This window comes from Eubalaena glacialis, chromosome 4 (assembly GCF_028564815.1).
Source record: "Eubalaena glacialis isolate mEubGla1 chromosome 4, mEubGla1.1.hap2.+ XY, whole genome shotgun sequence".
In the NCBI taxonomy this organism is placed as follows: Eukaryota; Metazoa; Chordata; class Mammalia; order Artiodactyla; family Balaenidae; genus Eubalaena; species Eubalaena glacialis.
In genome coordinates, this window is record NC_083719.1 from 61,837,030 (window position 1) to 61,862,728 (window position 25,699).

Below are 25,699 nucleotides of genomic sequence, written 5' to 3' on the forward strand. Positions count from 1 at the left end.
CTGAGGCACTATATAGTTAAATGTTTTATGAATAAATTATGGTATTCTAGGGTTCTTTGCAGAAGTGATACATATAGTATATTTATGTGTATTTTAAACATGAAGCATAATTTTTTACTAGTTGAAATGATTATAGGTGCAGAGTTGTATCCTAGATAAGAGGACAAACTGTTGTCCCGGCCTATGATCTATCTGATGAAATGTCCTCAGGCAGGAACGTAACCTCTAGTTAAAACAGTATTCTAATAGGTAAATAATAGCTACTTTATGAGGATTAATTCATGTATCACAGCGAAAAGCTAGGAGTGCCTATATTCTTTTGGAACAGCTTGAAGTGGTTATAAGCATGAGTTCTCAAGCTGGAATGTCCGAGTTCAAACCCTGGCCCTGCCGTGTACCAAGTTGTAAGACTGAGCAAGTTATTCAGCCTCTCTGGGTCTCAGTTTTCCTTTCAGCAAAGGCTACTTCAAAGAGCTGTTGTGAAGATTAAATGATTTGAAACATGTAAAGGTGATTGGGACACAACAGTGCCTGCCACATGGTAAGGCACTCTTTATCATCAGCTTTTACAAAGAGCAAAATTTATTTTACCCAAACTTTACAAAGGCAAAACAAAACTGAATAAAAATATTTTGAATTTGTTGTGATATCAAAGTTAAGCACACGTACATATTAACTTAGATAAATCGTTTATGCTATAGATGAATAAATAAATAAATAAATAAATAAATAAATAAATAAATAAATAAATAAATAAGAAAGTATAGCATCTAAGTTACTTTCTCATGTTATTACATGGGAGTTCAACATGAATCTGGGTCCAGTTCACTTCAGGCACTGTTTATTTAAATTTTCAAGTTAGGAAAATCCTGGAGGAAATTCGTTTATCCTCAAGAAGGCATGCTCACTAGAAAAAAACTGGTAACTTCTAATGAGAAAAGTTCTCTCTTTCCTCTGGTAGCCAGAATGGAACTCCTGCCATATGACTCCCTATTATAAGTACTCAGATAATCCCATGAAAAGGCATAATGTTAATGGAATATTTCAAATATGTATTGAAAAAGGTTAGACTCTAAACAGACAGGAGCTTGTGAATAAATGGGATGGAGACAAATATCTATATGAAACACTCAACTACATAACATATCTTTCTCAATGGTCTATATCATTCCTGAAATTCCATATTTTTTAGCATTAACTCTTTGGATTGAAGTAATTTCCCCCATTTTTCAGCGTTATTACTTCAGAAGGTAATGCACCACAGATTAACTTATCAGATACTGAAAACAAAGATTTTGACAGGGGAAACAGAGGAAAAAATGAATGAATTACCTTAATGTCAGGTAATGGATGACCAAGTAATAGTGAGCAGCCCTGGCTTCCCAAGGAACAAAGGTTTTAAAAGAAAGAGATGTCATTTGGTCTTGGATCAGATAAGTTTACTAGGTTAACTGTTAATAAGAGTATGTAACTCCTATATATACTTTATTATGCAAATCACTCAGACTTTCAGTATTGAAGAGACTTAAAAAGCATCTAACTCTACCTCTTCATTTATCAGATATAGAGAAGGTAAGTGCCTTATTCAATTTGCTTGGCTAAAACTCAGGACTTCTAGATCCTTCCTGTTTAGTATTTTTTTCATTGCATGTGGTTGCCCTCAATCTTTTTAGCTCTTTGTTTCTTTATAATACACAAGAGATTTATTAATTTTAGCTTTCATGTAGAAGTAAAAGAGTAAAAAATGGATAAGAACAGACTGCTCAAGGTTAAAAATAAACTTTACATTTTATTGAGGGTTGGCCATAAAGTTCGTTTGGGTTTTTCCGTAACAGCTTACAGAAAAACCCGAATGAACTTTTTGGCCAACCCAATACAAAAGAAAAGTTACTTTTAAAGGCCCCACTAAAGGCTTATCAAATATAAAATTACATTTTTCAATATGCTAATGAATATCACAGGCAGTGTGGGTTAGAATTCAGAAAAGCATGCGTTCCCGTTTCAATTCTATCATTTATTAGCTGTGGGTCCACGAGGCAATGTCAAATGAAAAGGCGTTAGAAATTACTTTGAAAACAGTGATATGTAAGTGAAAGGAATTATTGTAATGGTATAAACTTCATTTAAACCAGCTTGTTGAATATTATGTTCTAGGCCTTATTGGTCTATAGGAAGCACAGTATATAAGCTATAGTGAACAATGTTTTTCAATGAATTAAAACCCCACCATCACTGCTGCTCTCAGAAGAGTCCTCCTCCTCCTCTGCAGATTCAGAATAAAATTTCTTATCAGGATTCTCTTTCTTTGCTTTTCCTGCTGGGGTCCATTCTTTTGCCTGATTAAAAAAAAAAAAAAGTAAAAATGTAAATATCAATGAATTCTCATTAAGGGATTCAGTCTTCAGGTAAACTTAGTCATTCAGAATACTCTGTGAACCCAGAAGGAAGTTTAAAGCCTCAACAGAGAAGGCAACTCTGAGAATCCTGACACTGGTTCGTTTACCCCTAAGCAGAGGAACATAAACTCTCACTCAGAGCCTATTATGTTAGATCAGCAACCTTGTTGTAACATATGATTTTAAACACTTGTGTATTTGTTGGTCTACAGAAGATTTAAACTAAAGTAAGATAGTCTAGAAGAGATGAGGGCAATTAGAGGCAGACACAGTAACAGCAGTAAGAAATTCAAGTTCACAGCTTGATACTGAGGTAAAAGAAAAAAAGAAAGAAAATACTTAGTGTAGGCAATACATAGCCCGTACCATCTCAAGAGCCTGAACCCTGGGGTATCTTGGGGTTCTATCAAGACAGAATCTTGGCTTCTGTCTTTCTCTTCTATCCTAAACATCTAATGCATCAAGAAAGCCTACAACCACCACCTTGGTCAGAGCTCTCTCTCTCCCGGATTACAACAGTCTCTAACCGGCTATGTTGTATCTATGCCCACCTCCCATCCCCCATTCCAAGTTGGCTCAACACAGCAGCTAGAATGATTTGATTAACTCTAGTCAAGTCCCTCTTTGTTTGAAATGCTGCGAAAGGCCTCCCATTCACTAGGAAAAAATGAAGTTCTTACAGCACTCTGCTCAGCCCTACGTGCCTGAGGTCCCCTCGGTCCTCCCGCTGTTGCTCTCCCTCCTGCCCACTGCCCTCCAGCCACTCCTTACAGTGTCTTCAAACACCCCAGGCATGCTCCCCTCTTCAGGCCTTTCCCCAAAGCGGTTCCTACTTCCAATATCCTCCCCCACACGACTTGCGTGGCTCATTCCCTCACAGGTGGTGTACAAATGCCACCTCAGGGAGGACCACTCTACTTAAAATTCCAACCTCCCATGCCTGGTACTTCTGATCTTCCTTTGCTCTAGTCTTTTTTTTTTTGGTCACAGCACTTATTACTTTCTAACATACTACTGTATACAATTTATATATTTAACTGTCAGTCTATCCCTGCTAGAATGTCAGCTTCTGGAGAGCAGAGATGTTTGAATATTTTGTACACTGATATATCTTAAATGTGTCTGGCACAATAATCATTAGTTGGGTGATAGCACCTTAAAAACTTTAATACAGTGTATTAAAGTAAAAGAAATTTTTTTTATAGTGTGACTTTGATTCATTAAGAAAAAATTAAATCATGTTTCATACACTCTCTTTTAAAGGGCAAGAAAATGTATATTTTTTAAAAGGTCAAGAATGGTTAAGACTCATTTATTTATCACACTTTTGAGCTTCTACTATGTGCTAGCCTGCTAGAGTAACATTTTGTTGTAAAGAAATCTATAGTAGGACAGAGGTTCTTATTCAAGAGGGGTTCTCAGCACTGGATACATGTCAGAATCACCTGAGAATATTTTTAAAAATACTAATACCAACAATAAAAATACTAATACTAAAAAAGCTAATGCTTGGGATTCACTTCCTAAGATTCTGATTTAATTGGTCTGGTGCAGGTCTGACATAGGTTTGTTTTGTTTAAAGATCTCTGTATGATTATAGTGTACAGCTAGGTTTGAAAACTACTGATCTAGAGGGCTTATGGGCTTAAGATGTGTTGCTTAAAAGGATAAGTTTCAGTAACTTGGAAAACTACTATCTGGACAATAATAGAAAAATAAGTAAAAATTACTCAAATATATTTGAATAAGATAGTAACCTAAGATCAGCAGTATTCCTTTCTTTTTTTACGTATATTTAAAATGCTCTGTCCTCCAGTTACAAATGAAGATAGTATTCTATAAACAAATTTCTCCTGTATTTAGTGAACAGTGAAGTTCATATTTTTCTTAAATCCAAACAAGTAATATTTTTCTGAAGGCTAGTAAAAAGTGTGTGAGGTTAATTTATAGGAAAAAAATTACTTAATTAGACTATGGCTTTCAGGGTAAGACTGAGTCAACATATAAGGAACATCAGGCGCCTATGCTCAAAGGGGTATATTATTTTGACATGGCCATGGACTCTCTATTCATGGAGTTTTAGGTTTTAAAGGGTAAAGACTAACAATAAAAATATTTTACTTTTTGTTATGGTCTTTTATGACTATGATAATTGTATCATTCTAAGCAAAAGAAATAACAGGGAAAAGAGAAGAGGAAAAGAATAGCAAGGCACTAATTTGAAAGTTCCTATGTAGGATAAAATACTGATAGTAACTGATAGTAGATGTGTTTATAAAGCAAAATACCCTTGATATGCAAAAGACAGTTCTTCTGTAACTGGGGAGAAAAGAACATCCTAGAACTAAGCAAAAAAAAATTATAAAGAATCTTGAAAACTTACTGGTGTCATAATATAAATATATATCATATCTGATATCCTGGAAATGGTAGTATGCAATGCAAAGTGACTTCTAGTGTCAATGTGACTAGGTTTCATGTTGTTTTGATTAAAATATCAGATTATCTAAGCCTAGGCCATTATTCTTACTAAGTTATATTTCATAGTAACAAGATGTGACCCTGTAAGATCACTTTATAGTAAAACTAGGATAACACATGTATTACGTGCATGAAATACACTGGTGGGACTTTAGAGGGGTGAGGTAGAATGAAAGACTATGTGAACAGTACTTTCTGCATTGTTGCAGCTGCATCTTATAATAAAACTATGTGCATTATTTTTATATTTACTTGAGTCTCTATAGTATAATTTTAAGTCAGTATGTCCAGAGACCAACAGATTGAAACTGTTTTCTGCATGGCATCAACGGAGAGTGACTTTTTTTTCCAACCAAGTTCTATCAATTATAATTATCCTCCATAATAAGCTACCAATTATTAATTTTCACAATGTAGTCAGCAAAATGAAAAAGAAATCAATTTGTATCTGTTGAACTGGACAGGTGAAATGAATATAAGAAAATAGGTTATTTAAGTACTGTCCCTATAAGATAGTTAATGCTTAGAAGAGCACATGAAAATAGAAGCCAGCCAACCAACCAATCTATCAGCCAATATAAGGATACTGCTGAGACCAAATTAAATTGCATGGCATTGTTATTAATTTCTGAGATGATAAACTATTTTTATTTTACTTTTTTTTGGTGGATTGGGCAGCAAGGAGGAAGGATAGGGCGGAAGCGGGGGTAGGATAAAAGGATGATGCTACTTGGACCAAAACATTATGTACCCAACAATGAAAAAGGACAGAACCATAAAAACAACAAACAGACATAGAAATTAGGAGAGACAGTATTTCTGTGAAAGAATCATAACAAAGAACATGCTCTTTGTATTCTGGCACCTGACCAAAAGTTTCACAAGTAAGCCAATTTTTTTGAAGAATACTTAAGCGTAGTATGTAGATTTGAGGGGAAATCACCAAACTTAGTTGCAAGGAGGAGCATGCAACTTGTTTTTAATAAGTTTTATAATTAAAAAAATCATCTCTAAATAGAGATAATTTGTCACAGCATGAAAACAGTGGTGTTAAATACTAAGGATAGTACAGATTTGCAAACAAGCTCAAGCTTCCTCTCCTCATGTTACATAATAAAATGCAGTAGAGAATGAACAATGGACTCAGATAAGGGTTGGAGTCCCAATTCCATCACTTACTAGCTATGGGAACTTGGGCAATTTACTTAAGTTCTCTGAACCTTGGTTTCATCATCTGCAGAATGGGAATAACAATAACTATCACTTATAATCATTATGAGGTTTAAACAAGATAATGTTTATAAAACTATCAAAGTACACTCCAGGGTCTGCTAAATAGAGCCATTATCAGCTATTATTGCTCTTGCCACACTCCAAAGCCAGACAAGTTTGTGTAGTTAAGAGAAACATATTTCTCAAAAGAATCAAATTAAATGGCCATGCCTGGGGAATTCCCTGGCGGTCCAGTAGTTAGGACTTGATGCTTTCACTGCTGTGGCCCAGGCCCAGGCCCTGGTTGGGGAACTAAGATCTTGCAAGCTGCGCAGTGTGGCAAAAAAAAAAAAAAAAAAGCTATGCCTGTTATAGAAATTCTTCTATTTAAAGTAATATTTTTTTTCCATTGTATATGGAAAAGTTAGGCAAGAAGATTAACTGACTTTCTCACAGGAATTAGTGAGAAAGACCGGTTATCTGAATCCTAGTTCAAAATATGTGTTCTACCAGAAAACCATCCAGGATGTAATACCTAACTGTTCTTTTTTATTAATTCTACTTAAAAAAGTAACGGATATATTTCACATAATCAATCTCTAAAGACAATCAAAAGACCCCTCTCTTTATTTCTCTTGTTTATATAAGAAAGAAAGAGATAATACTAGGAAAGAACACTAATTCTCTTACTTTAGTGGCCAACATGTTTTAAAGATCTAGGAAAAGGTTATTTATATAGAGAGCTTTTTTTTTTTAATGTGAAAGCAACATATTATTCATTTTAATTGTGACCTTGTGTAAGGACATTTTTGGTACATGATGCTTCCTATTTATGTTTAGGCTTCACGTAAAAAAGGTTCATCAGAAAATCGAGAAGAACACTTTGTATGGTTTTTCTGGAAGAGACAGCAAAAATGATTTAGAAAACATTAACAGGAAGCTTACGAATCTCTAAACTAAGTAGGAAAAGCTCAACCCAATGAAACTAAATATCTTAGAAATTGAATCTACACAACTACAAATGCAATACCACAAATGTGGGTGGCACTGATGCAGAGAATTCCATTCTCTATTTCCTTGAAGAAAAGGAACAGTACATGTACAATGACATAGGAATACTACAATATTTACTTCCCATAGCAGCAAGATATATCTAACACATTACATTTAGAAATACCAGAACAATTTTCAATCCCCCAAAAAAGCTTTTATATAAAACAATAGTTATTCCAGAATCTCCCACTGCTTGACAAAATTAATCTCAGAAAGGTCAACTTACCAACTCTATTACTTCTACATTTCGAACTGATGGGTCAGGTGCCACCTCTGGCCAATTAGATAATTCCAGGTACCCAGTAGCTTTAGTGTTGAGAGTATGAGACAAAGTGCCAAGCTGGTAATGATCCCTACCTATTAAAATAGAGGAAAATATAAAATAAACAATATGAGCTGTATGTAACAGAGAACAATCCTAATCAGAGCTCAAGGTAATTGGCATATTACCTCAAATGTCAAGGAATAAATATAAACTAGGAAGCTCTTCATAGGTCAAAAAACTGATTTCAGTCCATAGATTACAATAATCTCCCCCATAATGGTCAATAAAAAAGCTAATCAGTCAGTGTGTTTAGAGGTGTTGCTCTGATATGTAGCTTCTCTAAAAATTACTTTACTGTGAATATTAAGAATGACAGCACAGTTAAACAATCCATATACATGTCTTGCCACAAACACATTCAGAATTTTAATAGTTTTTCTACAAAACTGAACTGCTTTTTATCGCTTTACAACAATTAAATAAGAAATAATATGAAAACCAAAGTATATAATCATTTGATTCCCACTGTAATGGCTACTTGTTAAACTGAGAAAATAAACACTCCTTTTAAAACACTGGGGAAAATAAGTCAACTTCCATCTTTGAAAAGCAAACAAATATAAAGGGATATTTTTATGAAATAATTCTTCCTGGAAAAGCTTATGTTAGTGTACACAGAATATTTATTTAATAACAACTAAGTATTAAGGTGAATTATATACTCATTAAACAAAGCTATCTATTTAAAACAGAGATGAAGTCAATGTCTGCAAGAACAACATAGCTTTTATCTATTGTTCAGCCAAATCATCTGGTTAGAATAAAAATAAAATCAGAAGATTGAAATTATTTAGGTAAATAAGGTCTATAAAAACATGAACTACTATAAAGCTTGCGTTGGAGAACAGATGAATGAGTAGAAAGCACACTGTTCTTATATATTTACATATGCTAATCAATTATATTTTCTAAGAGATAAATTTTAAACATGTTAGAAATGGGATATAATGTCATAATTTTTTAGACAACAAATATTTTGCAGGTATATTCTGATAATAGTACCTTTAAAAGGAGACTCAAGCAGTGGTGCGGGTTTTTGAGCCAGGAATATTTTTTTGGCATATTTACTTAAAGCTCCACTCTTCTCATTCGGAACAATAAGCTGCCTAATAAATCTTGTACGGTCTCTGATGTCGTAGTTTTGATCATACTTGCCGAGATTTAATATGTACTGGGTAAGCAATTTTGTCTGTTGGAAAAAAACAGAACAAGATGAGAATAGTTATTTATGATTATTGATAACTCTGGATAAACATATTTAAAGAGGTAATAAAAATGAATGGTTATGTCAAACAAATGTTGTTCCATAGGGAATATGCATTTCTAACGCTGCAAATGGAATTCTGAAGCCAAAGCACATGTCCTCTTCAGTATTGGGGAGGTGAATGCTGAGTACCGAGAAGCAGCCATGTGCTAGATTATTAAACTGCTGAAGTGGAAAGAAAGGCATCATTAAAAAAATAATCATATATGGCAAACCCGCTGAAGGGTCTACGTGAGAATAATGAATGTGGAAATACAACTAAAAACATGGCACTCAAAACTTAATCGGAAAAATATGCAGGACATCAAAACATCAGAGAGTATTAGGGGGCTGGCAAACTGCTTCTCCTGAGGTGTGCTTTATGAAGAGATACTGTCCCTGGCATAAGCAGTGTCTGCACTCTGACTGCACTCAGTTACTTTACCCTGAATTATGACCCATTAAAGCAGACACATGAATCACTGAACTGGATTACTGCAAATTATTTGCAGTGCATTTAGCTGTTACTTTTTCATAAAAGCAAGCTGCTGATGCCCTCTAAAAACTAGGATAAAAGACTCCTTCCATTTTTTTCCCCATGTTGCTTATAGCCTCTGGTAATATTGGTCATTTATTTATTTATGTTAGGGAACAACTTATGATAGCAGCTTTTACACTATAATAAGATTTCCTAAGTCAATTTCTGAATGTACTACATTAACATATATTGAGATAATTTTAATAATAATTAAACCAAAATTGAAATGTTAACAAAACAGGCTTGTATTTTAAACTCCAGGTATTTTATTGAAAAAGCATAATTTTAATTTAGAAGGTTACACACATACAATTCTAACTATAAATAGGATTCATAATACATGGAAAAAATAAACATCTGCATTAGAACATTTTACAGACATTAGAAGTGGATTAAAAAAAATAAAATCAATGAAGTCAGGGAAAGCTAAAGATAGTTCTATAACAATAAGCCAAAGTACAGGAATGGTGTGGTAAACTCTTTTACAATATTAATTCGTTAAGATAATTGATTTGGATAAAAAGCAACCTTCTTTCAGTAATAATCTATTTAAAAACCATTAACCTAGTTTTACTAAAGCAGAACTACAAAAAATAAAAGTGAAAAATGTTAATAGAGCTATTCTAAATTTGGTTACCAACTACTGCTATCCACTAATCATTAGACCATGTTGGTTCAACCACAGATAAGAAAAATTCTATGATTGATTTTTAAGGACAATTAGCAAAATAGTCACCAAATGAGTAATACAGGTCAAAAGGAAGTGTTGTACACTGGACTGTGTAATCCGCTTGCTGGGATAACCTGGGAAAAATACACCCAACTGTTAGTTTCCTCAAATGTAGAGTGAGAATCTATAACTAGGTTAACTCTAAAGTCTATTTTTGAGTGTTGAGATTTAGAATACGGAACTAAAATAAATCAGAAAAATAAGTCTATTCATTGAAATAATTTTTTGAGTTAGTGGACTGATTCATCTTGCTTTTATTTCTGATCCCTGAAATTAATGTTTAGGAAATTAAATTATTTCAAAATATTAACAGACACTATTGAAAGTGAGATAGAAAATTTTAAGTAATTAAAATTATGTAATTTCTATAATATGTATTTATTGACTATAAAACTTGTTTTATTATATTGGTAGGTTATGAAAGAGTTCTACCAAAAATGTATTTTCAAAAATAAAATTCTAAAAGATAAAATCATATCCATGTTCAATGATGCATTAAAAACATAAGCAGAATAATTTTCACTCAGATATGTATTTATTCATATACTTTAATCAATTTCTTAGCTCTGTCTATCTCTAAAACCAAACCATTGGTATTTATTTGAAGAACATATTTTTATATGGTCTTATTATTTTTAAATTAAAGAAAATAAAATTGCCTACAATCTTCTTCAAAACTGAATTTTATGATCACCAATTATGAAAATGTTGACATTTGCAACTTACTCTTCTCTATAGAACATAATATTTTTAATGGAAAAAAATGTCTTCTTTACAGTTTGAATGATCTGGTAAGCACAGAGAAAATTCTGTTGAATACAAGGATATTCTCAATGCTTTCTTTTACGTTAAAATCTGTAAATATTTCAAGCCTAGATATTTAACTTTCCCCCCTCCATTCAATAAAACTATCTTTGAGATAAAACTTTTAAATAATTCTCTATACTGTAAAAAAAAATTCCATCAAATTTAGATAATGCAAAACCAACTGCCTCCTCGATTTCATTTCATTCTAATACGAAATATAAACTTAACCACAAAAATAGGAGTTCCATCAAAAAAGTCTTCACCATAGTTGAGATACCGCAAATGATAGAACTTCTAAAATAAATTTTTAGCTCTTACTACTTAATTTGTTCAGTTCTTCCTTTGTTTTCATAGGGATACATTTCAATGTCTTCCTGTTTGCAAGATTTGTTTCTAAGAATTGTTATTTGCTAAAATTTTCAAAAGCTGAAGGTTTTTGGTGCTCTACCTGATAAACACTTTAAAGATTTCCAAATGATTTTGAATCAGAATCTAACCAATACACAAAAGTTTCACTTAATCTACTCCTCCACCCACCCGCCCCGGGCAAAAAAGCCAATATAGAACACAGGCTAATTTACAAAGCAGTTCTTCATAAAATCACATTTCTAAAATCCCACTGGTCACACGCAGCAAAGAGAATTGCGTATGAGAGTGTGTGGTGTCATGCCTAAGTATGCTTTTTCAATATTAGCTTCATCACAAGAATCCTGTAGTTCAGTTAAACTACACATATCAAATACCAGTAATTTTGACCATTATAGTTTTATTTCACTTGGTAGAATAAGCAGAGTGAGTATGCATGCACCACAACCAATTCCCAAAATATTTCTGTTCCATAGTTTTCTTAATTTAATAAGAACGTTGATTTTACCATGACAACATCCGTTCAGTGAGAGCCACGTTGGGGCTTTTAAATTTACAACAGCATTTACGGCGATTTTGACAGAATAAACTTCCAAAAGCTTTAATTTGATTCCATTTACACTGACAGAAGAAACGTACAAAAGCTCTGAGTAAAAATGGTCGAACTATTATTGGAATTAATTGCTTTGCTATTTGAAAACCAGCATCATTCAGGTCCTTTTTCTGCTAATGGAGAAATACATTAACCATTATTGCTTCATTTCTCATACGTGCAAAAGAAAACTTAGAATAAAATATGAACAAAATTAAATTTTAAAAAACAGTTATTTGATCTATATGAGATCATGTTTCACAGAGACATGTAAACATATTTGGCACCTGTATACATTAAATTGTCATCTTGAGGCTTAGTCTTCCTAAAATACCTCCCAACTTTTTAAGTAGATGCTGATCCTGTTTTAGCAGATTTATATCACTATGAGTTTCATGGTGGATGGTAAAAGTTGATGAACATTTTGTGCATGTTAAATAATGATACACAAAAATTCAGTACTTCATTCTTCATTAAATGTACACTTCCAAGTTTTAAGAATTTATTGCTGCTGGATTTACAACAAAATAAAACAATAACTGGCAAATAATAAATAGGTTTTGAGATTTACAGTACACAATAAATGACAAAACTATTGTAGTGAGAGTGCTCTGACCACTCTCTTTAATGGCCTATAGCAAGATTGTTCTGTCTCTATCTCCTGCACATATTTCATCCACAACTAACCTCTAACTTCCCATGTTTTCCTCTTACTCCATCCACTGACAGCTGGGAGCTTCATGCTTTGCACAGGCCATGACACAACTTGCCTGTTGTGTCATCAAGTCACCATCAGATAAAACACTTAAACACTTATGTCACCACCACTGGAAAAGCGAAGGACTTAGCTTTTCATACCTGCCTCGTCAGGGCACACTTCATTTTATCAGCACACATCCTATACGCTGCTCTAAAAGGGAGAGGTTAGTCATGTTGCATCTCAAAAAGGCTGGGAAAAGAAAGTCAAAGTCTTTCCAATTTAAATGTTTCACATTTTAAAATGAAATCTCTGTTCACTGCACTTGTATCTTACAGGTCACTAGACAAAACCATGGCAGAGGTTAGACGTACAACATGGAGGGACTTCCCTGGTGGTGCAGTGGTTAAGAATCTGCCTGCCAATGCAGGGGACACGGGTTCAATCCCTGGTCCAGGAAGATCCCACATGCTGCGGAGCAACTAAGCCCGTGTGCCACAACCACTGAAGCCTTCGCGCCCTAGAGCCCGCACACTGCAACTACTGAAGCCCGCGCGCCTAGAGCCCATGCTGCTCAACAAGAGAAGCCACCACAATGAGAAGCCCGTGCACCGCAACGAAGAGTAGCCCCTGCTCGCCACAACTAGAGAAAGCCCGCGCGCAGCAACAAAGACCCAATGCAGCCAGAAAAAAACCAAAGAACAACAACAAAAAAACCCAGATGGGATGTTTAATAGTAAATTTAAATGCATTTTATTCATAAAATTATACAAGACAAGCAAAGAGAATAACAAAATGTACCATAAATAACAGAAATACTCAATAGCTTATCTATAGCTATGTATTAAATTTTTGTCTTATTATTATTTTCCTGCTTAGATTTAAGGAATCATTTCTGGTACCAACTAATGGTCAATGCCATCCAGACACTATTTACACCAATTACTTTCCCTTTGGATTAACTCTAAGTCACTGTGACATAGGAAAAATGAATTTGGGGGAATGCCATATAATTGTTAAGAAATCCATTATTTAAAAAAAACTTCTCAAAATATGGGCATCATATTTTTACCTAAATACTCTGACAAGTAATAAACTGGTAAATATTTGCTCAAACAACAGTCTTCTTTAAATATTATATAGGTCAGCACAAAATAATAAAAAAGGTCTCTTAAAATATAGTCCTATCAAAAATATATATATATAGTCCTAAAATCAGCTTAGATATATATCAGTTTAAGGAATATAAAAAAGTGTACAGAATTCAGCATTTAAAATTGGTCCCACATAGTTGTAATTTTTAAACAGAAGGATACTGGCAAATGCGTTTGGTAAAGGAAGGAGAACTACATAAAATTCTTAACATAGACCAGAGGCAAATCTAAGCAGTACTAGTGTTCTATCCAATCAATTTCATCATTTCCTGACTAGGCAGCATTCTTTAAATTCTATAGTGCTTTACAATTTTCAAAAGTTTCACACAGATGATTTCAGATAATCTCATAACAACCCTTTCTCACCCCCTCCACCCCTATACTGCCCATCCCCCCTTCCCTCTCCCCATTGGAAACCACCAGTTTGTATCTGTGAGGCTGCTTCTTTTTTGTTTTATTCACTAGTTTGTTGTATTTTTTAGATTCCACATATAAGTGATATCTTACAGTATCTGTCTTTCTCTGACTTATTTCACTTAGCATAGTGTCCTCCAAGTCCATCCACATTGTTGCAAATGGCAAAATTTTTATTCTTTTTTATGACTTTTCGTAAGATCTTATGGAAAAACCCAAATAAACTTTTTGGCCAACCCTATATTTTACATATATCACACCTTGTTTATCCATTCATCTGTTGATTGTTCTTTAATTCTTCTAGGTCTTTGTTAAATGATTCTTGCATCTTCTCGATCTTTGCCTCCATTCTTTTTCCGAGGTCCTGGATCATCTTCACTATCATTATTCTGAATTCTTTTTCTGGAAGGTTGCCTATCTCCACTTCATTTCGTTGTTTTTCTGGGGTTTTATCTTGTTCCTTCATCTGGTACATAGCCCTCTGCCTTTTCATCTTGTCTATCTTTCTGTGAATGTGGTTTTTGTTCCACAGGCTGCAGGATTTTAGTTCTTCTTGCTTCTGCTGTCTGCCCTCTGGTGGATGAGGCTATCTCTCATCTGTTGATTAACAATTAGGTTGCTTCCATAGCCTGGTAATTGTAAATAATGTTGCTATGAACATTGGGATGCATGTATCTTTCTGAATATGGTAGTTCTATTTCTAGTTTTTTGAGAAACCTCCATACTGTTTTCCACAGTGGCTGCACCAATTTACACTCCCACCAACAGTGTACAAGGAGTCTCTTTTCTCCACATCCTCACCAACATTTGTTATTTGTGTGCTTTTTGATGACAGCCATTCTAACAGGTATGAGGTAATATCTCATTGTGGTTTTGATTTGCATTTCCCTAACGATTAGCAATGTTGAGTATCTTTTCATGTGCTTTCTAGCCATCTGCATTTCCTATTTGGAAAAATGTCTATTCAGTTCTGCCCATTTTCCAAACAAGTTATTTGCTTTTTTGATGTTGAGCTGTATGAGCTGTTTATATATGTTGGATATTAACCCCTTATTGATCATATCATTTGCAAATATCTTCTCTCATTCAGCAGGTTGTCTTTTCATTTTGTTGGTGGTTTCCTTTGCTGTGCAAAAGGTTTGAAGTTTAATTAGGTCCAATTTGTTTATTTTTGCTTTTGTTTCCTTTGCTTTAGGAGATGGATCCAAAAAAATATTGCTGTGATTTATGTCAAAGAGTGTTCTGTGTTTTCCTCTAGGAGTTTTATAGTATCCAGTTTTACATTTAGGTCTTTAATCCATTTGAGTTTATTTTTGTATATGGTGTTAGAGAAGGTTCTAATTGCATTGTTATACACGTAGCTGTCTAGTTTTCCCAGAACCACTTATTGAAGAGACTGTCTTTTCTCCACTGTATATTCTTGCCTCTTCTGTCATAGATTAATTAACCATAAGTGTGTGGGTTTATTTCTGGGCTCTCTATTGTGTTCATTGATCTATGTGTCTGTTTTTGTGACAGAACCATACTGTTTTGATTACTGTAGCTTTGTAGTATTGTCTGAAGTCAAGGAGCATGATTCCTCCAGCTCTGTTCTTTCCCAAGATTGTTTTGGCTATTTGGGGTCTTTTGTGTTTTCATACAAATTCCGAAATTACTTGTTCTAGTTCTGTAAAAAATGTCATTGGTATTTTGATAAGGATTGCATTGAATCTGTAGATTGCCTTGGGTAGTATGGTCATTTTAACAATAGTAATTCTTTCAATCTAAGAACATGGTATATCTTTCTATTTGTTTGTGTCGTCTTCAATTTCTTTCATCAGTGTCTTATAGTTTTCCAAGTACAGGTCTTTTATCTCCTTAGATAGGTTTATTCCCAGGTATTTTATTCTTTTTGATGTAATGGTAAATGGGACTGTTTCCTTAATTTCTCTTTCTTGTAGTTTGTTGTTAGTGTATAGAAAAGCAACAGATTTTTAAAAATTTAACAGTATACACATTTTTGTCAACATGAATAAGTTTTTCCTTTATATGTTATATTTACTTGACAAGAAAATATATCCAAGAAAGGGTATAAAGGTCACCGCACAGAGCCTGAGCCCTTTTTATTAAGTTATATTAAAGGGGCTGGGAGTGGGGGTAGATTTCTCCAAGACCGAATCACAGGGCAAGAGAAAACTTCAGGAAGGATCCCCAAAACATCACTGTGATTTATAAAATTTCTCACTAAGAATCAAAAAGTGAACCTGAAAAGCAATACAAAGAAAATATAAGTACTAAGGATACTCCACGAAGCACTTTCTTCTTGAACAGCAGAAAAAAAAAAAATGTAACTGTCTCAAAGAAAATGAGACAGTAATTAAAATAAATGAACTATATCTACATACCTCAATATTTTAAAAACACATTAAGTAAAAATAGTTTAATTGTGAAAGTATACATAAAGTAGAATACTACTTATGCAAAATTTGAAAACACACAAAACAAAAAATACATTGTTTATGGATACATACTTATATAACAACAATACAAAACATGTATGATTAAAACACACCAATAATATGACAGTGGTTACCAATGGGGAAGTAAGAAAGGTGTGAACAGGAACTTGAGATCTTAGCTCTACCTGTTACATCCCTTTAAAAAAAATTATGGCAAACGCACTGACTTAATCTTAGTGGTACACATATAGGATACCTTGGAGATATTGCAGGTCTGGTTCCAGGTCACCTCAATAAAGTAAGTGACACAAATATGTTGGTTTCCCAGTACATATAAAAGCTATGTTTACTATACTGTAGTCTATTAAGTGTGCAACAGCAGTATGTCTAAAAAAACAATGTACAAATGCTGGAGAGGAAGAAAAAGGAACCCTCCTACACTGTTGGTGTGAATGTAAATTGGTGTAGCCACTATGGAGAACAGTATGGAGGTTCCTTAAAAAACTAAAAATAGAGTTACCATATGATCCAGCAATCCCACTCCTGGGCATATATCCAGAGAAAACCATAATTCGAAAAGATACATGCACCCAAGTGTTCACTGTAGCACTATTTACAATAGCCAAGACATGAAAACAACCTGAGTGTCCATCGACAGATGAATGGATAAAGAAGATGTGGTGTATATATACAATGGAATATTACTCAGCCATAAAAAAGAATGAAATAATGCCTTTTGCAGCAACATGGATGGACCTAGAGATTATCATACTAAGTGAAATAAACCGGACAGAGAAAGACAAATATCATATGATTATCACTCATAGGTGGAATCTAAAAAATAGTACAAATGAACTTATTTACAAAACAGAAACAGACTCACAGACTTAGAAAACAAACTTATGGTTACCAAAGGAGGAGGAAAGGGTGGGGAGTGGGGGGGATAAATTAGGAGATTGGGATTAGTAGATACAAACTACTATATATAAAATAGATAAACAACAAGGTCCTACTGTATACAGCACACAGAACTACATTCAACATCTTGTAATAACCTATAATTGAAAATAATCTGAAAATGAATATATATGTATATATAAATATCTGAATCACTTTGCTGTACATCAGAGACTAACACAAAATTGTAAATCAACTATACTCCAATTTTTTAAAATTCACTAACATAAAAAAATTAAAAAATGAAACAAAAAGAATCCTTTATTGCTAAAAAAATGCTAACTATCATCTGAGCCTTCAGTGAGTCTTAGTAGTAGAATCAAAGACCACTGATCACAGATCAGAATATAGTAATAAAGAAGTTTGAAAATATTGCAAGAATTACCAAAATGTGACAGAGAAACAGGAAGTGAGCAAATGCTGTTGGAAAAATGGTGCCAGCAGACTTGCTCGACACAGGGTCACCACAAACCTTCAATCTGTAAAAAACACAGTATTTGTAAAGCACAATAAAGTGAGGTATGCCTGTATATGTATTTATGCTGTTTTGTACTTTTCTATAGGTTTGCAATATTTTATATTTAAAAATAAAAACATAAGCTAAGTAAAACATTAACTTATGTTACTTATCACTACATTTAAAAGATGATACACTATTAGAGAAAGTTTAGAAACAGATGTACCCTTTACTCATTAATTTTTAATTGCTATTAATCAGTTTAATCAAATCTTAGCTTTCTGTCTCAGACCTCAGTAGACTATTTCAAGGAAGTCATGCTAAATTTTTATACCATGTCTTAAGAGCTGAAGAGTTTTAGCAACTCCAACTGGTTTCAATGTTGTTCAACTTTTCCCCCCATGTAACAGTGAAATTACTCTACTTGTGAGAGTATTCTACCAATGCTTTTACTCTTGATATTCATATCAAACAATTTTTTTCTTCATAAACAACAAAAGAGGAATTTCAGCACCCTTTTCTCACTTTGATAAACCCAAATGGAGTGCTTTTTTAAAATGAGCATAGAGATTCTCAATAACTAGACTAGTTCTCTGACTGTAAATAATCATATTCTCTAAGAAAAATCTAGCAGTTGGTTAACAGTGTAAACTAGGTTTATGAAAAAGCAGGATTTGTTCTAATTCAGTTGACACAGCAGGGCCAATTTGGGCACAGTGTAAATTTTGTGTTTGCTTCCGCATGATTACATCAGCAAGAAAAAACAGGTAAAGGCAGAAAGCTGCACCCAGCTGAACTAGGCTGTGCAGGAATAAAGAAACATATCCACCTCAAACATCTACCTCAGATCACCACATGTATTATGGGCTATATTTAGCCACATCTGGCAGTACAACTTTCCATCCATATTCAAATTAACCCTCCTTCCACGACATAACTCACAAGTACAACCTTTAAAACACCCGTTTCCACAAGTCAGGTCTTTCTAAAAGTAAAAAGCTAGATTCATTGTAGTATTTATGTATTTCTTAACCATTTAACATGTGTAAAACTATTCTCTTGTTTTTACTGTTCTTTTTTTTTTTCTTTTTATGTGTCACCAAGGAATTTTTTGAGTGTTGTGCCTCTGGTTCCACTTTTGCAATAATCCCTGTGGCTGTTATTGTGTGTTTCTGTAAAGCACAATGATTTTTAGGAACATATATGTTGCATTATAAATAACTGACTATATGATTATAACTTCCACTTTACAGATTAGAAATTAGATTAGGTAGGTTGTATTGTATAATCTGTCCAAAATCATGTAGCTAGTAAGTGGCAAAACATGATTTGAAGTCAGACAGTCTAACATTAGAGCCTGTACTCTGAATCACCACCTGCCTCCCAGTAATTGACATTAAATAGTTCTATGGCAGGCATCACATACAGTTAAACTGCTTTCTAAACTTCCATCTGAAAGAGCTCAAAGTCAGAAAATTAAAGAAGCTTACAGAAGAAGTTCATCTACAGAGTCTTAATCATAAGGCAACAGAGTTTTTAAAAAACTATATGAACAGCTTTATATCTCTATACTGAAAAAAAATTAAAATATCAAAGAATATGTAATGCTAAAGATAGACAAAATGTTGATTTTTTGGGTACTGTATTTTTCAGTTCTACAACTTCCATTTTATTATTTTTTATAGTTTTTATTTCTCTGCTGAGAGTTATCTTTTCATCTATTGTGAATACATTTTCCTCTATGTCATCAACGATTTACAAAAGCTGCTTCAAAATTTTGCCTGCAAATTTCCACATCTGGGTCATCTAGAAGTTGGTTTCTGGTTTTTGTTTTGTGGTTTGTTTTTAAACTAATCACATTTTCCTGGTCTTCTTCATTACTGTGGTAAAAGAAACATAAAATTTACCACTGCAACCATTTTTAAGTGTGTAGTTCAGTGTTATGCAACCATTATCACCATCAATCTCCAGAAATTTTTATATCTTCACAAATTGAAATTCTATACTTGTTAAACAATAATTCCCTGTTCTAGTTCTTACGTTGAGTAATTTTGGATTTATCTTGGACATTATGAATGTTATATTGTAGAGACCCTGGATGTTGCTATACTCTAGGTTGGGTTCAAAGTACAAACTTTGTCTCTTCAGTGCTGCTCAAATTCCAGTTCAGTTCCTTTATTATTAACTGTGCTGTTCTGAATCCACCATGCATATGTGTGGTTCAGGTGTCAGCCAGAGACCTGAGCAAAAGTATTCACAGATTTTGAGGCTCCCCACACTGGCTCTCTCCTTTCTAGAATTCTTCCTTAACTTTTCAATATCTTTGGTAGTAGTTTTCTTTTTCTTTTTTTTGGCCTCACCAAGCGGCTTGTGGGATCTTAGTTCCCCAACCAGGGATTGAACCCGGGCCCTCAGCAGTGAAAGAGCGGAGTCCTAACCACTGGACCGCCAGGGAATTCCCAGTAGTTTTCTTAAACTCTGTCCTCTACTTCCTCAGGCCAGAAGGACTCTGGGTTTCCTTCTGGGGTTTCAGCTTCTGTGTACAGTGCCAACTATAGCCTGAACTCAGGATAAGAGCCATAAAAGTGGGGAAATTCACTCTGTGCCACTCTCTTCTTTCAAGTGTCCGTTTCCCTTCAGAATCTTCCCACTTTTATTTACTCTTTTGAGACTTCAGGCAGTTGTTTACTTTTTGTATTTTTCCTGAGTTTATAGTTGTCCAGTAGGAGTTTGCTCAACCATACCAAAAGCAAACTGTTAACTAAGTTTCAAATTCTTCTTTATACCAGGTAAAAACATTTGAGATGTTAAAGAAACTTATTATTCAATTATTCCTTAGGCATACAAATGAACACAATGTGCCAAATCTTATAAAAATCAATGTAGCCATCCCCTAAAACTAAATATTTCAATAAAAAATCTGAAAATGCTCACTGAGAGATCTAGGCCACAGGGAAAACAGACCTACAAATAAATGTTGGGACTTCATGGCAAACCAGTCCCTGAACTCTGTGGCCTGGTCTTCCTAGTTCAGTGTTAAAGATGGTTAAAATAAACACATATAGAAAATAATTTTTTTACATTTAGGTGAAAGCAATCATTTTAGTCTCATCTCACATCCAATGGATTATGAATCACACAACTTAAAAACCCAGTCAAGCTGATGGTACTTTAAAAAATCATCCTTTGATGTTAATTTTCATTTATGAATTCTCTCAAACTCCTTTTCTTGAGAAATGAGAAACTGGAGAACAGAACACAACTCTACAGGATACCTTTGTTCATCTATTTTTATATTTAATCATTTAAAAACAATGAGCTGTTTTTTCTAAATATAACTATGTTTTCACCAGCTGGTGGTCAAGTCTATGTGGTTATCCTGAAGTATCATTCTAAAATACACAATACAACACTTCAGAAGCTGAGTTCCAAAACTGAATTCAAGAAAAAAAAATAGCTGAGTGCAATCTATGTTATCTTCAGATTCACTTAATAAAAAGATATGGAATACACTCTACAATTTCTGAACACACAGTACTACATTCCATTATTGGTTATTTATAGCTACAAAGAAGAGAGCCAAGGAAAGAACCTTCATTTAGTTTTGTAAGACATATCTACCTCAGTCTTGATTAACATACTAATTTGTATTACTTTTCTTTTATGATAATCTATAAGCTCACTTAGAGTAGCCAAACCATTGTTATGATAGAGTCATAACAATCATAATATTCTAGGTGTTATGTTGACATTCACAGTACTACATGAATTTAGTAAGAACAGTGAGTGTCAGGCTAAAACAGTGTTTTTATCAATAAACAAGCAACTCAACAGCAAACATAGGTTTCCTCTCTTTTACTCAGTTTTTTAAAAATAACTCATTGCATGAATTAATCTACATGGCACTTGGAAATGATTAACTGATTCCTTTCAAAGATTGACTTAAAATGTAAAGATAAAATCTAAATCATAGAAATATGCTCAAAATATTTGCAATTATTTGCTCACAAGTTTGGTACACCAATCAGCAAAAGCTATAATAATACCACTCACATCACAATTAGGGATGAAGACAATCCGAAAGTATATGAATGAATATATGAATTTGAGGAGTCAACCTGAGAATTGTGAATGGCCAATAAAAGATGACGAAAGAAAGAACGTGATCTATGGGTAGGGAGAGAAGGCAGAATGAGAGGCAGACACATATAGAGAGATACACAGCAGATACAAAACAGGAGACACAAACACTGATGGAAGAGGGAGAGAATGACAAAGACATTAGACTGCGGTAGATGGGGTGCGTGCGTGTGTGAAGGCTATCAAAGAGATACCCAGGTACAGAGAGTTTTAGAGAAGGAGGGGGACAAGAACAGAGACAGAGAGAGGGAAATAGAGGGGGGGAAATCACAGAGGCTAAGTAAGAGTCCCAGTCAGAAAAATTAAGGAGAAGCAGAGACAGGACACAGAGCATAAAGCCTACTAAGAGTCCTAGCTGCAAATGAGCAAGAATCCTTTTCCAGTCTCACTGACCAGATTAAGTCCTCCACCTGTAGAGAAGAGCTATTCAGACAAAGGAAGAAGAATGAGAAAGACCCTATTTTATATTGGGTTGGCCAAAAAGTTTGTTCAGGTTTTTCTGCAACATCTTACGGAAAAACCCAAATGAACTTTTTGGCCAACCCCAATATATAGTGGTGATTCTATGTATTTTATACATAGAGGCTATTCCTCTTACCAACAGTTCCTCAAAGTCAACTGATTTAAAAAATGAATATTCTAAACTGCAAATGTGGTCAATTACACCACTATTAAAAAATATTGAACGGTTTTCTCTTCACATGGGGGACAAAGTCCATAGCACTTGCCACTCCAAGTCTTGCCCTTGCCTACCTTTCCAAACTCAGCTTTAAGTTTCCTGAAAGCACCAAGCTGTTTCATGACTCTGACCCCCTGCTCTCCTCTTTCCTTATTCTGTATGGTAAACTACTCCTTACAAGCCCTTAGTCAAGAGTCTTATCCTTTATGAAACTTTGACCTCTCTCCTTCTATTTCAGACTTTCAATAACTTTCTCCTCTGGAGTTCCACTGTATCACAATACTTCTATTATAGCACTTACCACATACTATTTCATTTTTTTATGTTTTTCTCCTCTACTAGACCAGAATGTCATCTCTTTATACCGCTACCATCTAAAGTAAAACCTTAAAAGAAATAGGCACCTGGTAATTGTTGAACGGACAGACTGATGTATCAGAGCAAAGAGGAAAGTAGATTTCACATAGGTAGACTAAGGATTAGTCTCTTACCTGTTTGGAGTTGGTTAAATACAGTTTTGCTCCAAGATTTAAAATCTGCAGTTTTACCAGATCATCTTCACCAGTGAAGCTTTTAGCCGTCTTCCTCAAAACATCAGGGGCAATTTTAGGAACTCGTTCACAGTTTTCTCCAATTAGCCAAAGAATACTTGCTCTAGCCACAGGAACCTAATATTAGAAGCAGATTATATACAAATATTACAAATAAGATAATCATACTCTCCTTAATATTAACATAGAAAAGGCTTTAAATATTATAAAGGTTTTATCATCTATTAATTCATTTAACGTATATCCAGGAAGTCCTCCTGTATTTATGAATTTTCTTCAGTTACCAGAAATTCTGATTAAAACTGATTTCAGAGATAATGCTTAAGAAAAGATTCATAAAGGAAAAACCACTGGTCTAGAATCTTGATTCTAACAGTGATCCACCAATTCTTGGGCTAAATCTGTCTGGCCATGCCCATTTATTTATCATTGTTGCTGCTTCTGTGTTATAATAGCAGAAGAGTAGTTGGAACAAAGACCCTAAGGCTGAAAATATTTACTTATCTAGCAATTTACAGAAAAAGTCCGCTGACCTCTGCTCTAGGGCATTGGTTCACAAACCTCGATGCCTATAAAAATCATCTAGGGTTATGACTAAAACTGTAGGGTTTTGGTAACAGTTCTAGGACAGTAGTTCTGTGATGGGGTCCAGGAATCCATGCTTCATGAAGCATTACAGATGATTCCGGAGACAGGCGGTCTGCAAACCACGTTTTGAGAATCCATGGACAATATAGAAAAAGGAATAGACCCATTAAAGACTATGATTCCAAATCAAAACTGTTATTGTCCTCTATGTATCTATATTTGCAGCACTGGAAATAAATAAAACTGACAAAATCATCAAGGCCTGCTTATAAAATCATGAATGCTGGTCTATTATTTGGTCATCAACAACAGAAATAGGAATAAGATAAATCTGTCTAATACTGCATTTTGGCATTATATATATTTTCAATAAACTACATTTCCATATAATTTGTTTCTTAAAAATAAATGCTTTGTTACAAATTGGAAACCTTCCACCAGCACCATTAAGACCAACATTTTATTTAGAGCATGCAAATTAGTTTTATTACTATTTGTTTATTTGTGTCCTCCCCCTTTCAATATCCTTCAAAAGGAATTTGAAGGGGTATGTAAATTAGTTTCTGTGAACATTTTCACCTAGTATAGAAAATTTGCTTTTAATAATAAATGAAAAAGCCAATGGCTATCATTAAGAGGTAGCATCACAAGAAGAGATAAGACTCTTTATGAAGTCCTTTTCTAATACCTCAAATAAAGTCCTAATGTTTTCATTATAGTTTCACAGCTGTACACAGTACGACTGCTAAGGAAGAAAGTGAGAATGAGGACCTTTGCACAGCTAGAATTTTATCACAATATATACCACCTTGAATTCCTTCAAAACACCCATTTCAAGAAATAACATAAAATTATTAAGACACCGCTAAGTCTTTCACCAGAAGGAGAATGAGGTCATCAGAAAACTTTAAAGTCAAGTATACATTTTCAAATAATGTGATAACAGTATCATCTTTTTTTTTTAACAGTATCATCTTTAAATTAATATTAGAATAAGTTTAGTAAGAGAGATCAGTATATTTACATAATAAGTGTAAGTACTAAGTATAAGTATTGAGTAAAATACTAAATGCTATTACAGATCTATTCACGTAGTATGATAAAATGGATATCCTTACTGTATACTGATTTCTGGAAAGAAAGAGGCTATTTCTAATGTTCCGAAGGTTACACTGCGTTAAGACTTTACTCCCAATCTATTATTTTAAATTGGGCTAAAGAACAATAATTGAGTGGTACATTAAATTTTCCAGTACGAAGCAATTCAAGTTGCCTGCCATAATGAAAGGTACGTCTAAATAAGAATATATGGGCAACTTCAGATTTCAGTTATGCTAGATTTATTTTTCTTAAATATTTTATTATATATTACCAGTATAAAAATTAGAATTCTATGACATATCACATCTATTACCCCACTTTAAGTAATTTTCCTCTGGTTATACACTTATTTATTTATTTGCAATTAAAAAGACAACCCCAAAAAGGTCTAAGAGATTGTTTATATTCCTATTCATTAATATATCAAGATTAAAATAATAATATTTAAATACTCTAAACATTCATAATGCATACATTTAAAATATAACTCTTTAAAAAATTAAAAATCAGTAAGTTCTAAGGCTCACAATGAAAATCTCTAGGTGGGGGGGGGGGGGCGGGCGGGGCCAGGATCATATTCAGAGAGTCTAGAACTAAGTAACAAAATTTCTATTTTAAAAACATAGAAAACGGCAACTAAGGAGCCTGCCTGCCGCAACTAAGAAGCCCGCGAGCCGCAACTAAGGAGCCCACCTGCCGCAACTAAGACCCGACACAACCAAATAAATAAAAAACACACACACACACAAACATAGAAAACTTCTTCACAACAGGAAATAA

At 33.9% G+C, this 25,699-nt stretch overlaps 1 protein-coding gene across 1 annotated transcript in view; it reads right to left on the reverse strand.

Annotated features, from left to right (window-relative positions):
* AP3B1 (adaptor related protein complex 3 subunit beta 1) overlaps positions 1–25,699 on the reverse strand; it is a 259,512-nt gene that overhangs the window by 84,865 nt on the left and 148,948 nt on the right. The window contains exons 15-18 of the mRNA XM_061189377.1: positions 23,171–23,347; positions 8,470–8,656; positions 7,369–7,499; positions 2,228–2,336 (exon numbers count right to left, since the gene is read on the reverse strand). Of these exons, the coding sequence (XP_061045360.1) occupies positions 2,228–2,336; positions 7,369–7,499; positions 8,470–8,656; positions 23,171–23,347 (604 nt within the window). The remainder of the gene's footprint in view (positions 1–2,227; positions 2,337–7,368; positions 7,500–8,469; positions 8,657–23,170; positions 23,348–25,699) is intronic.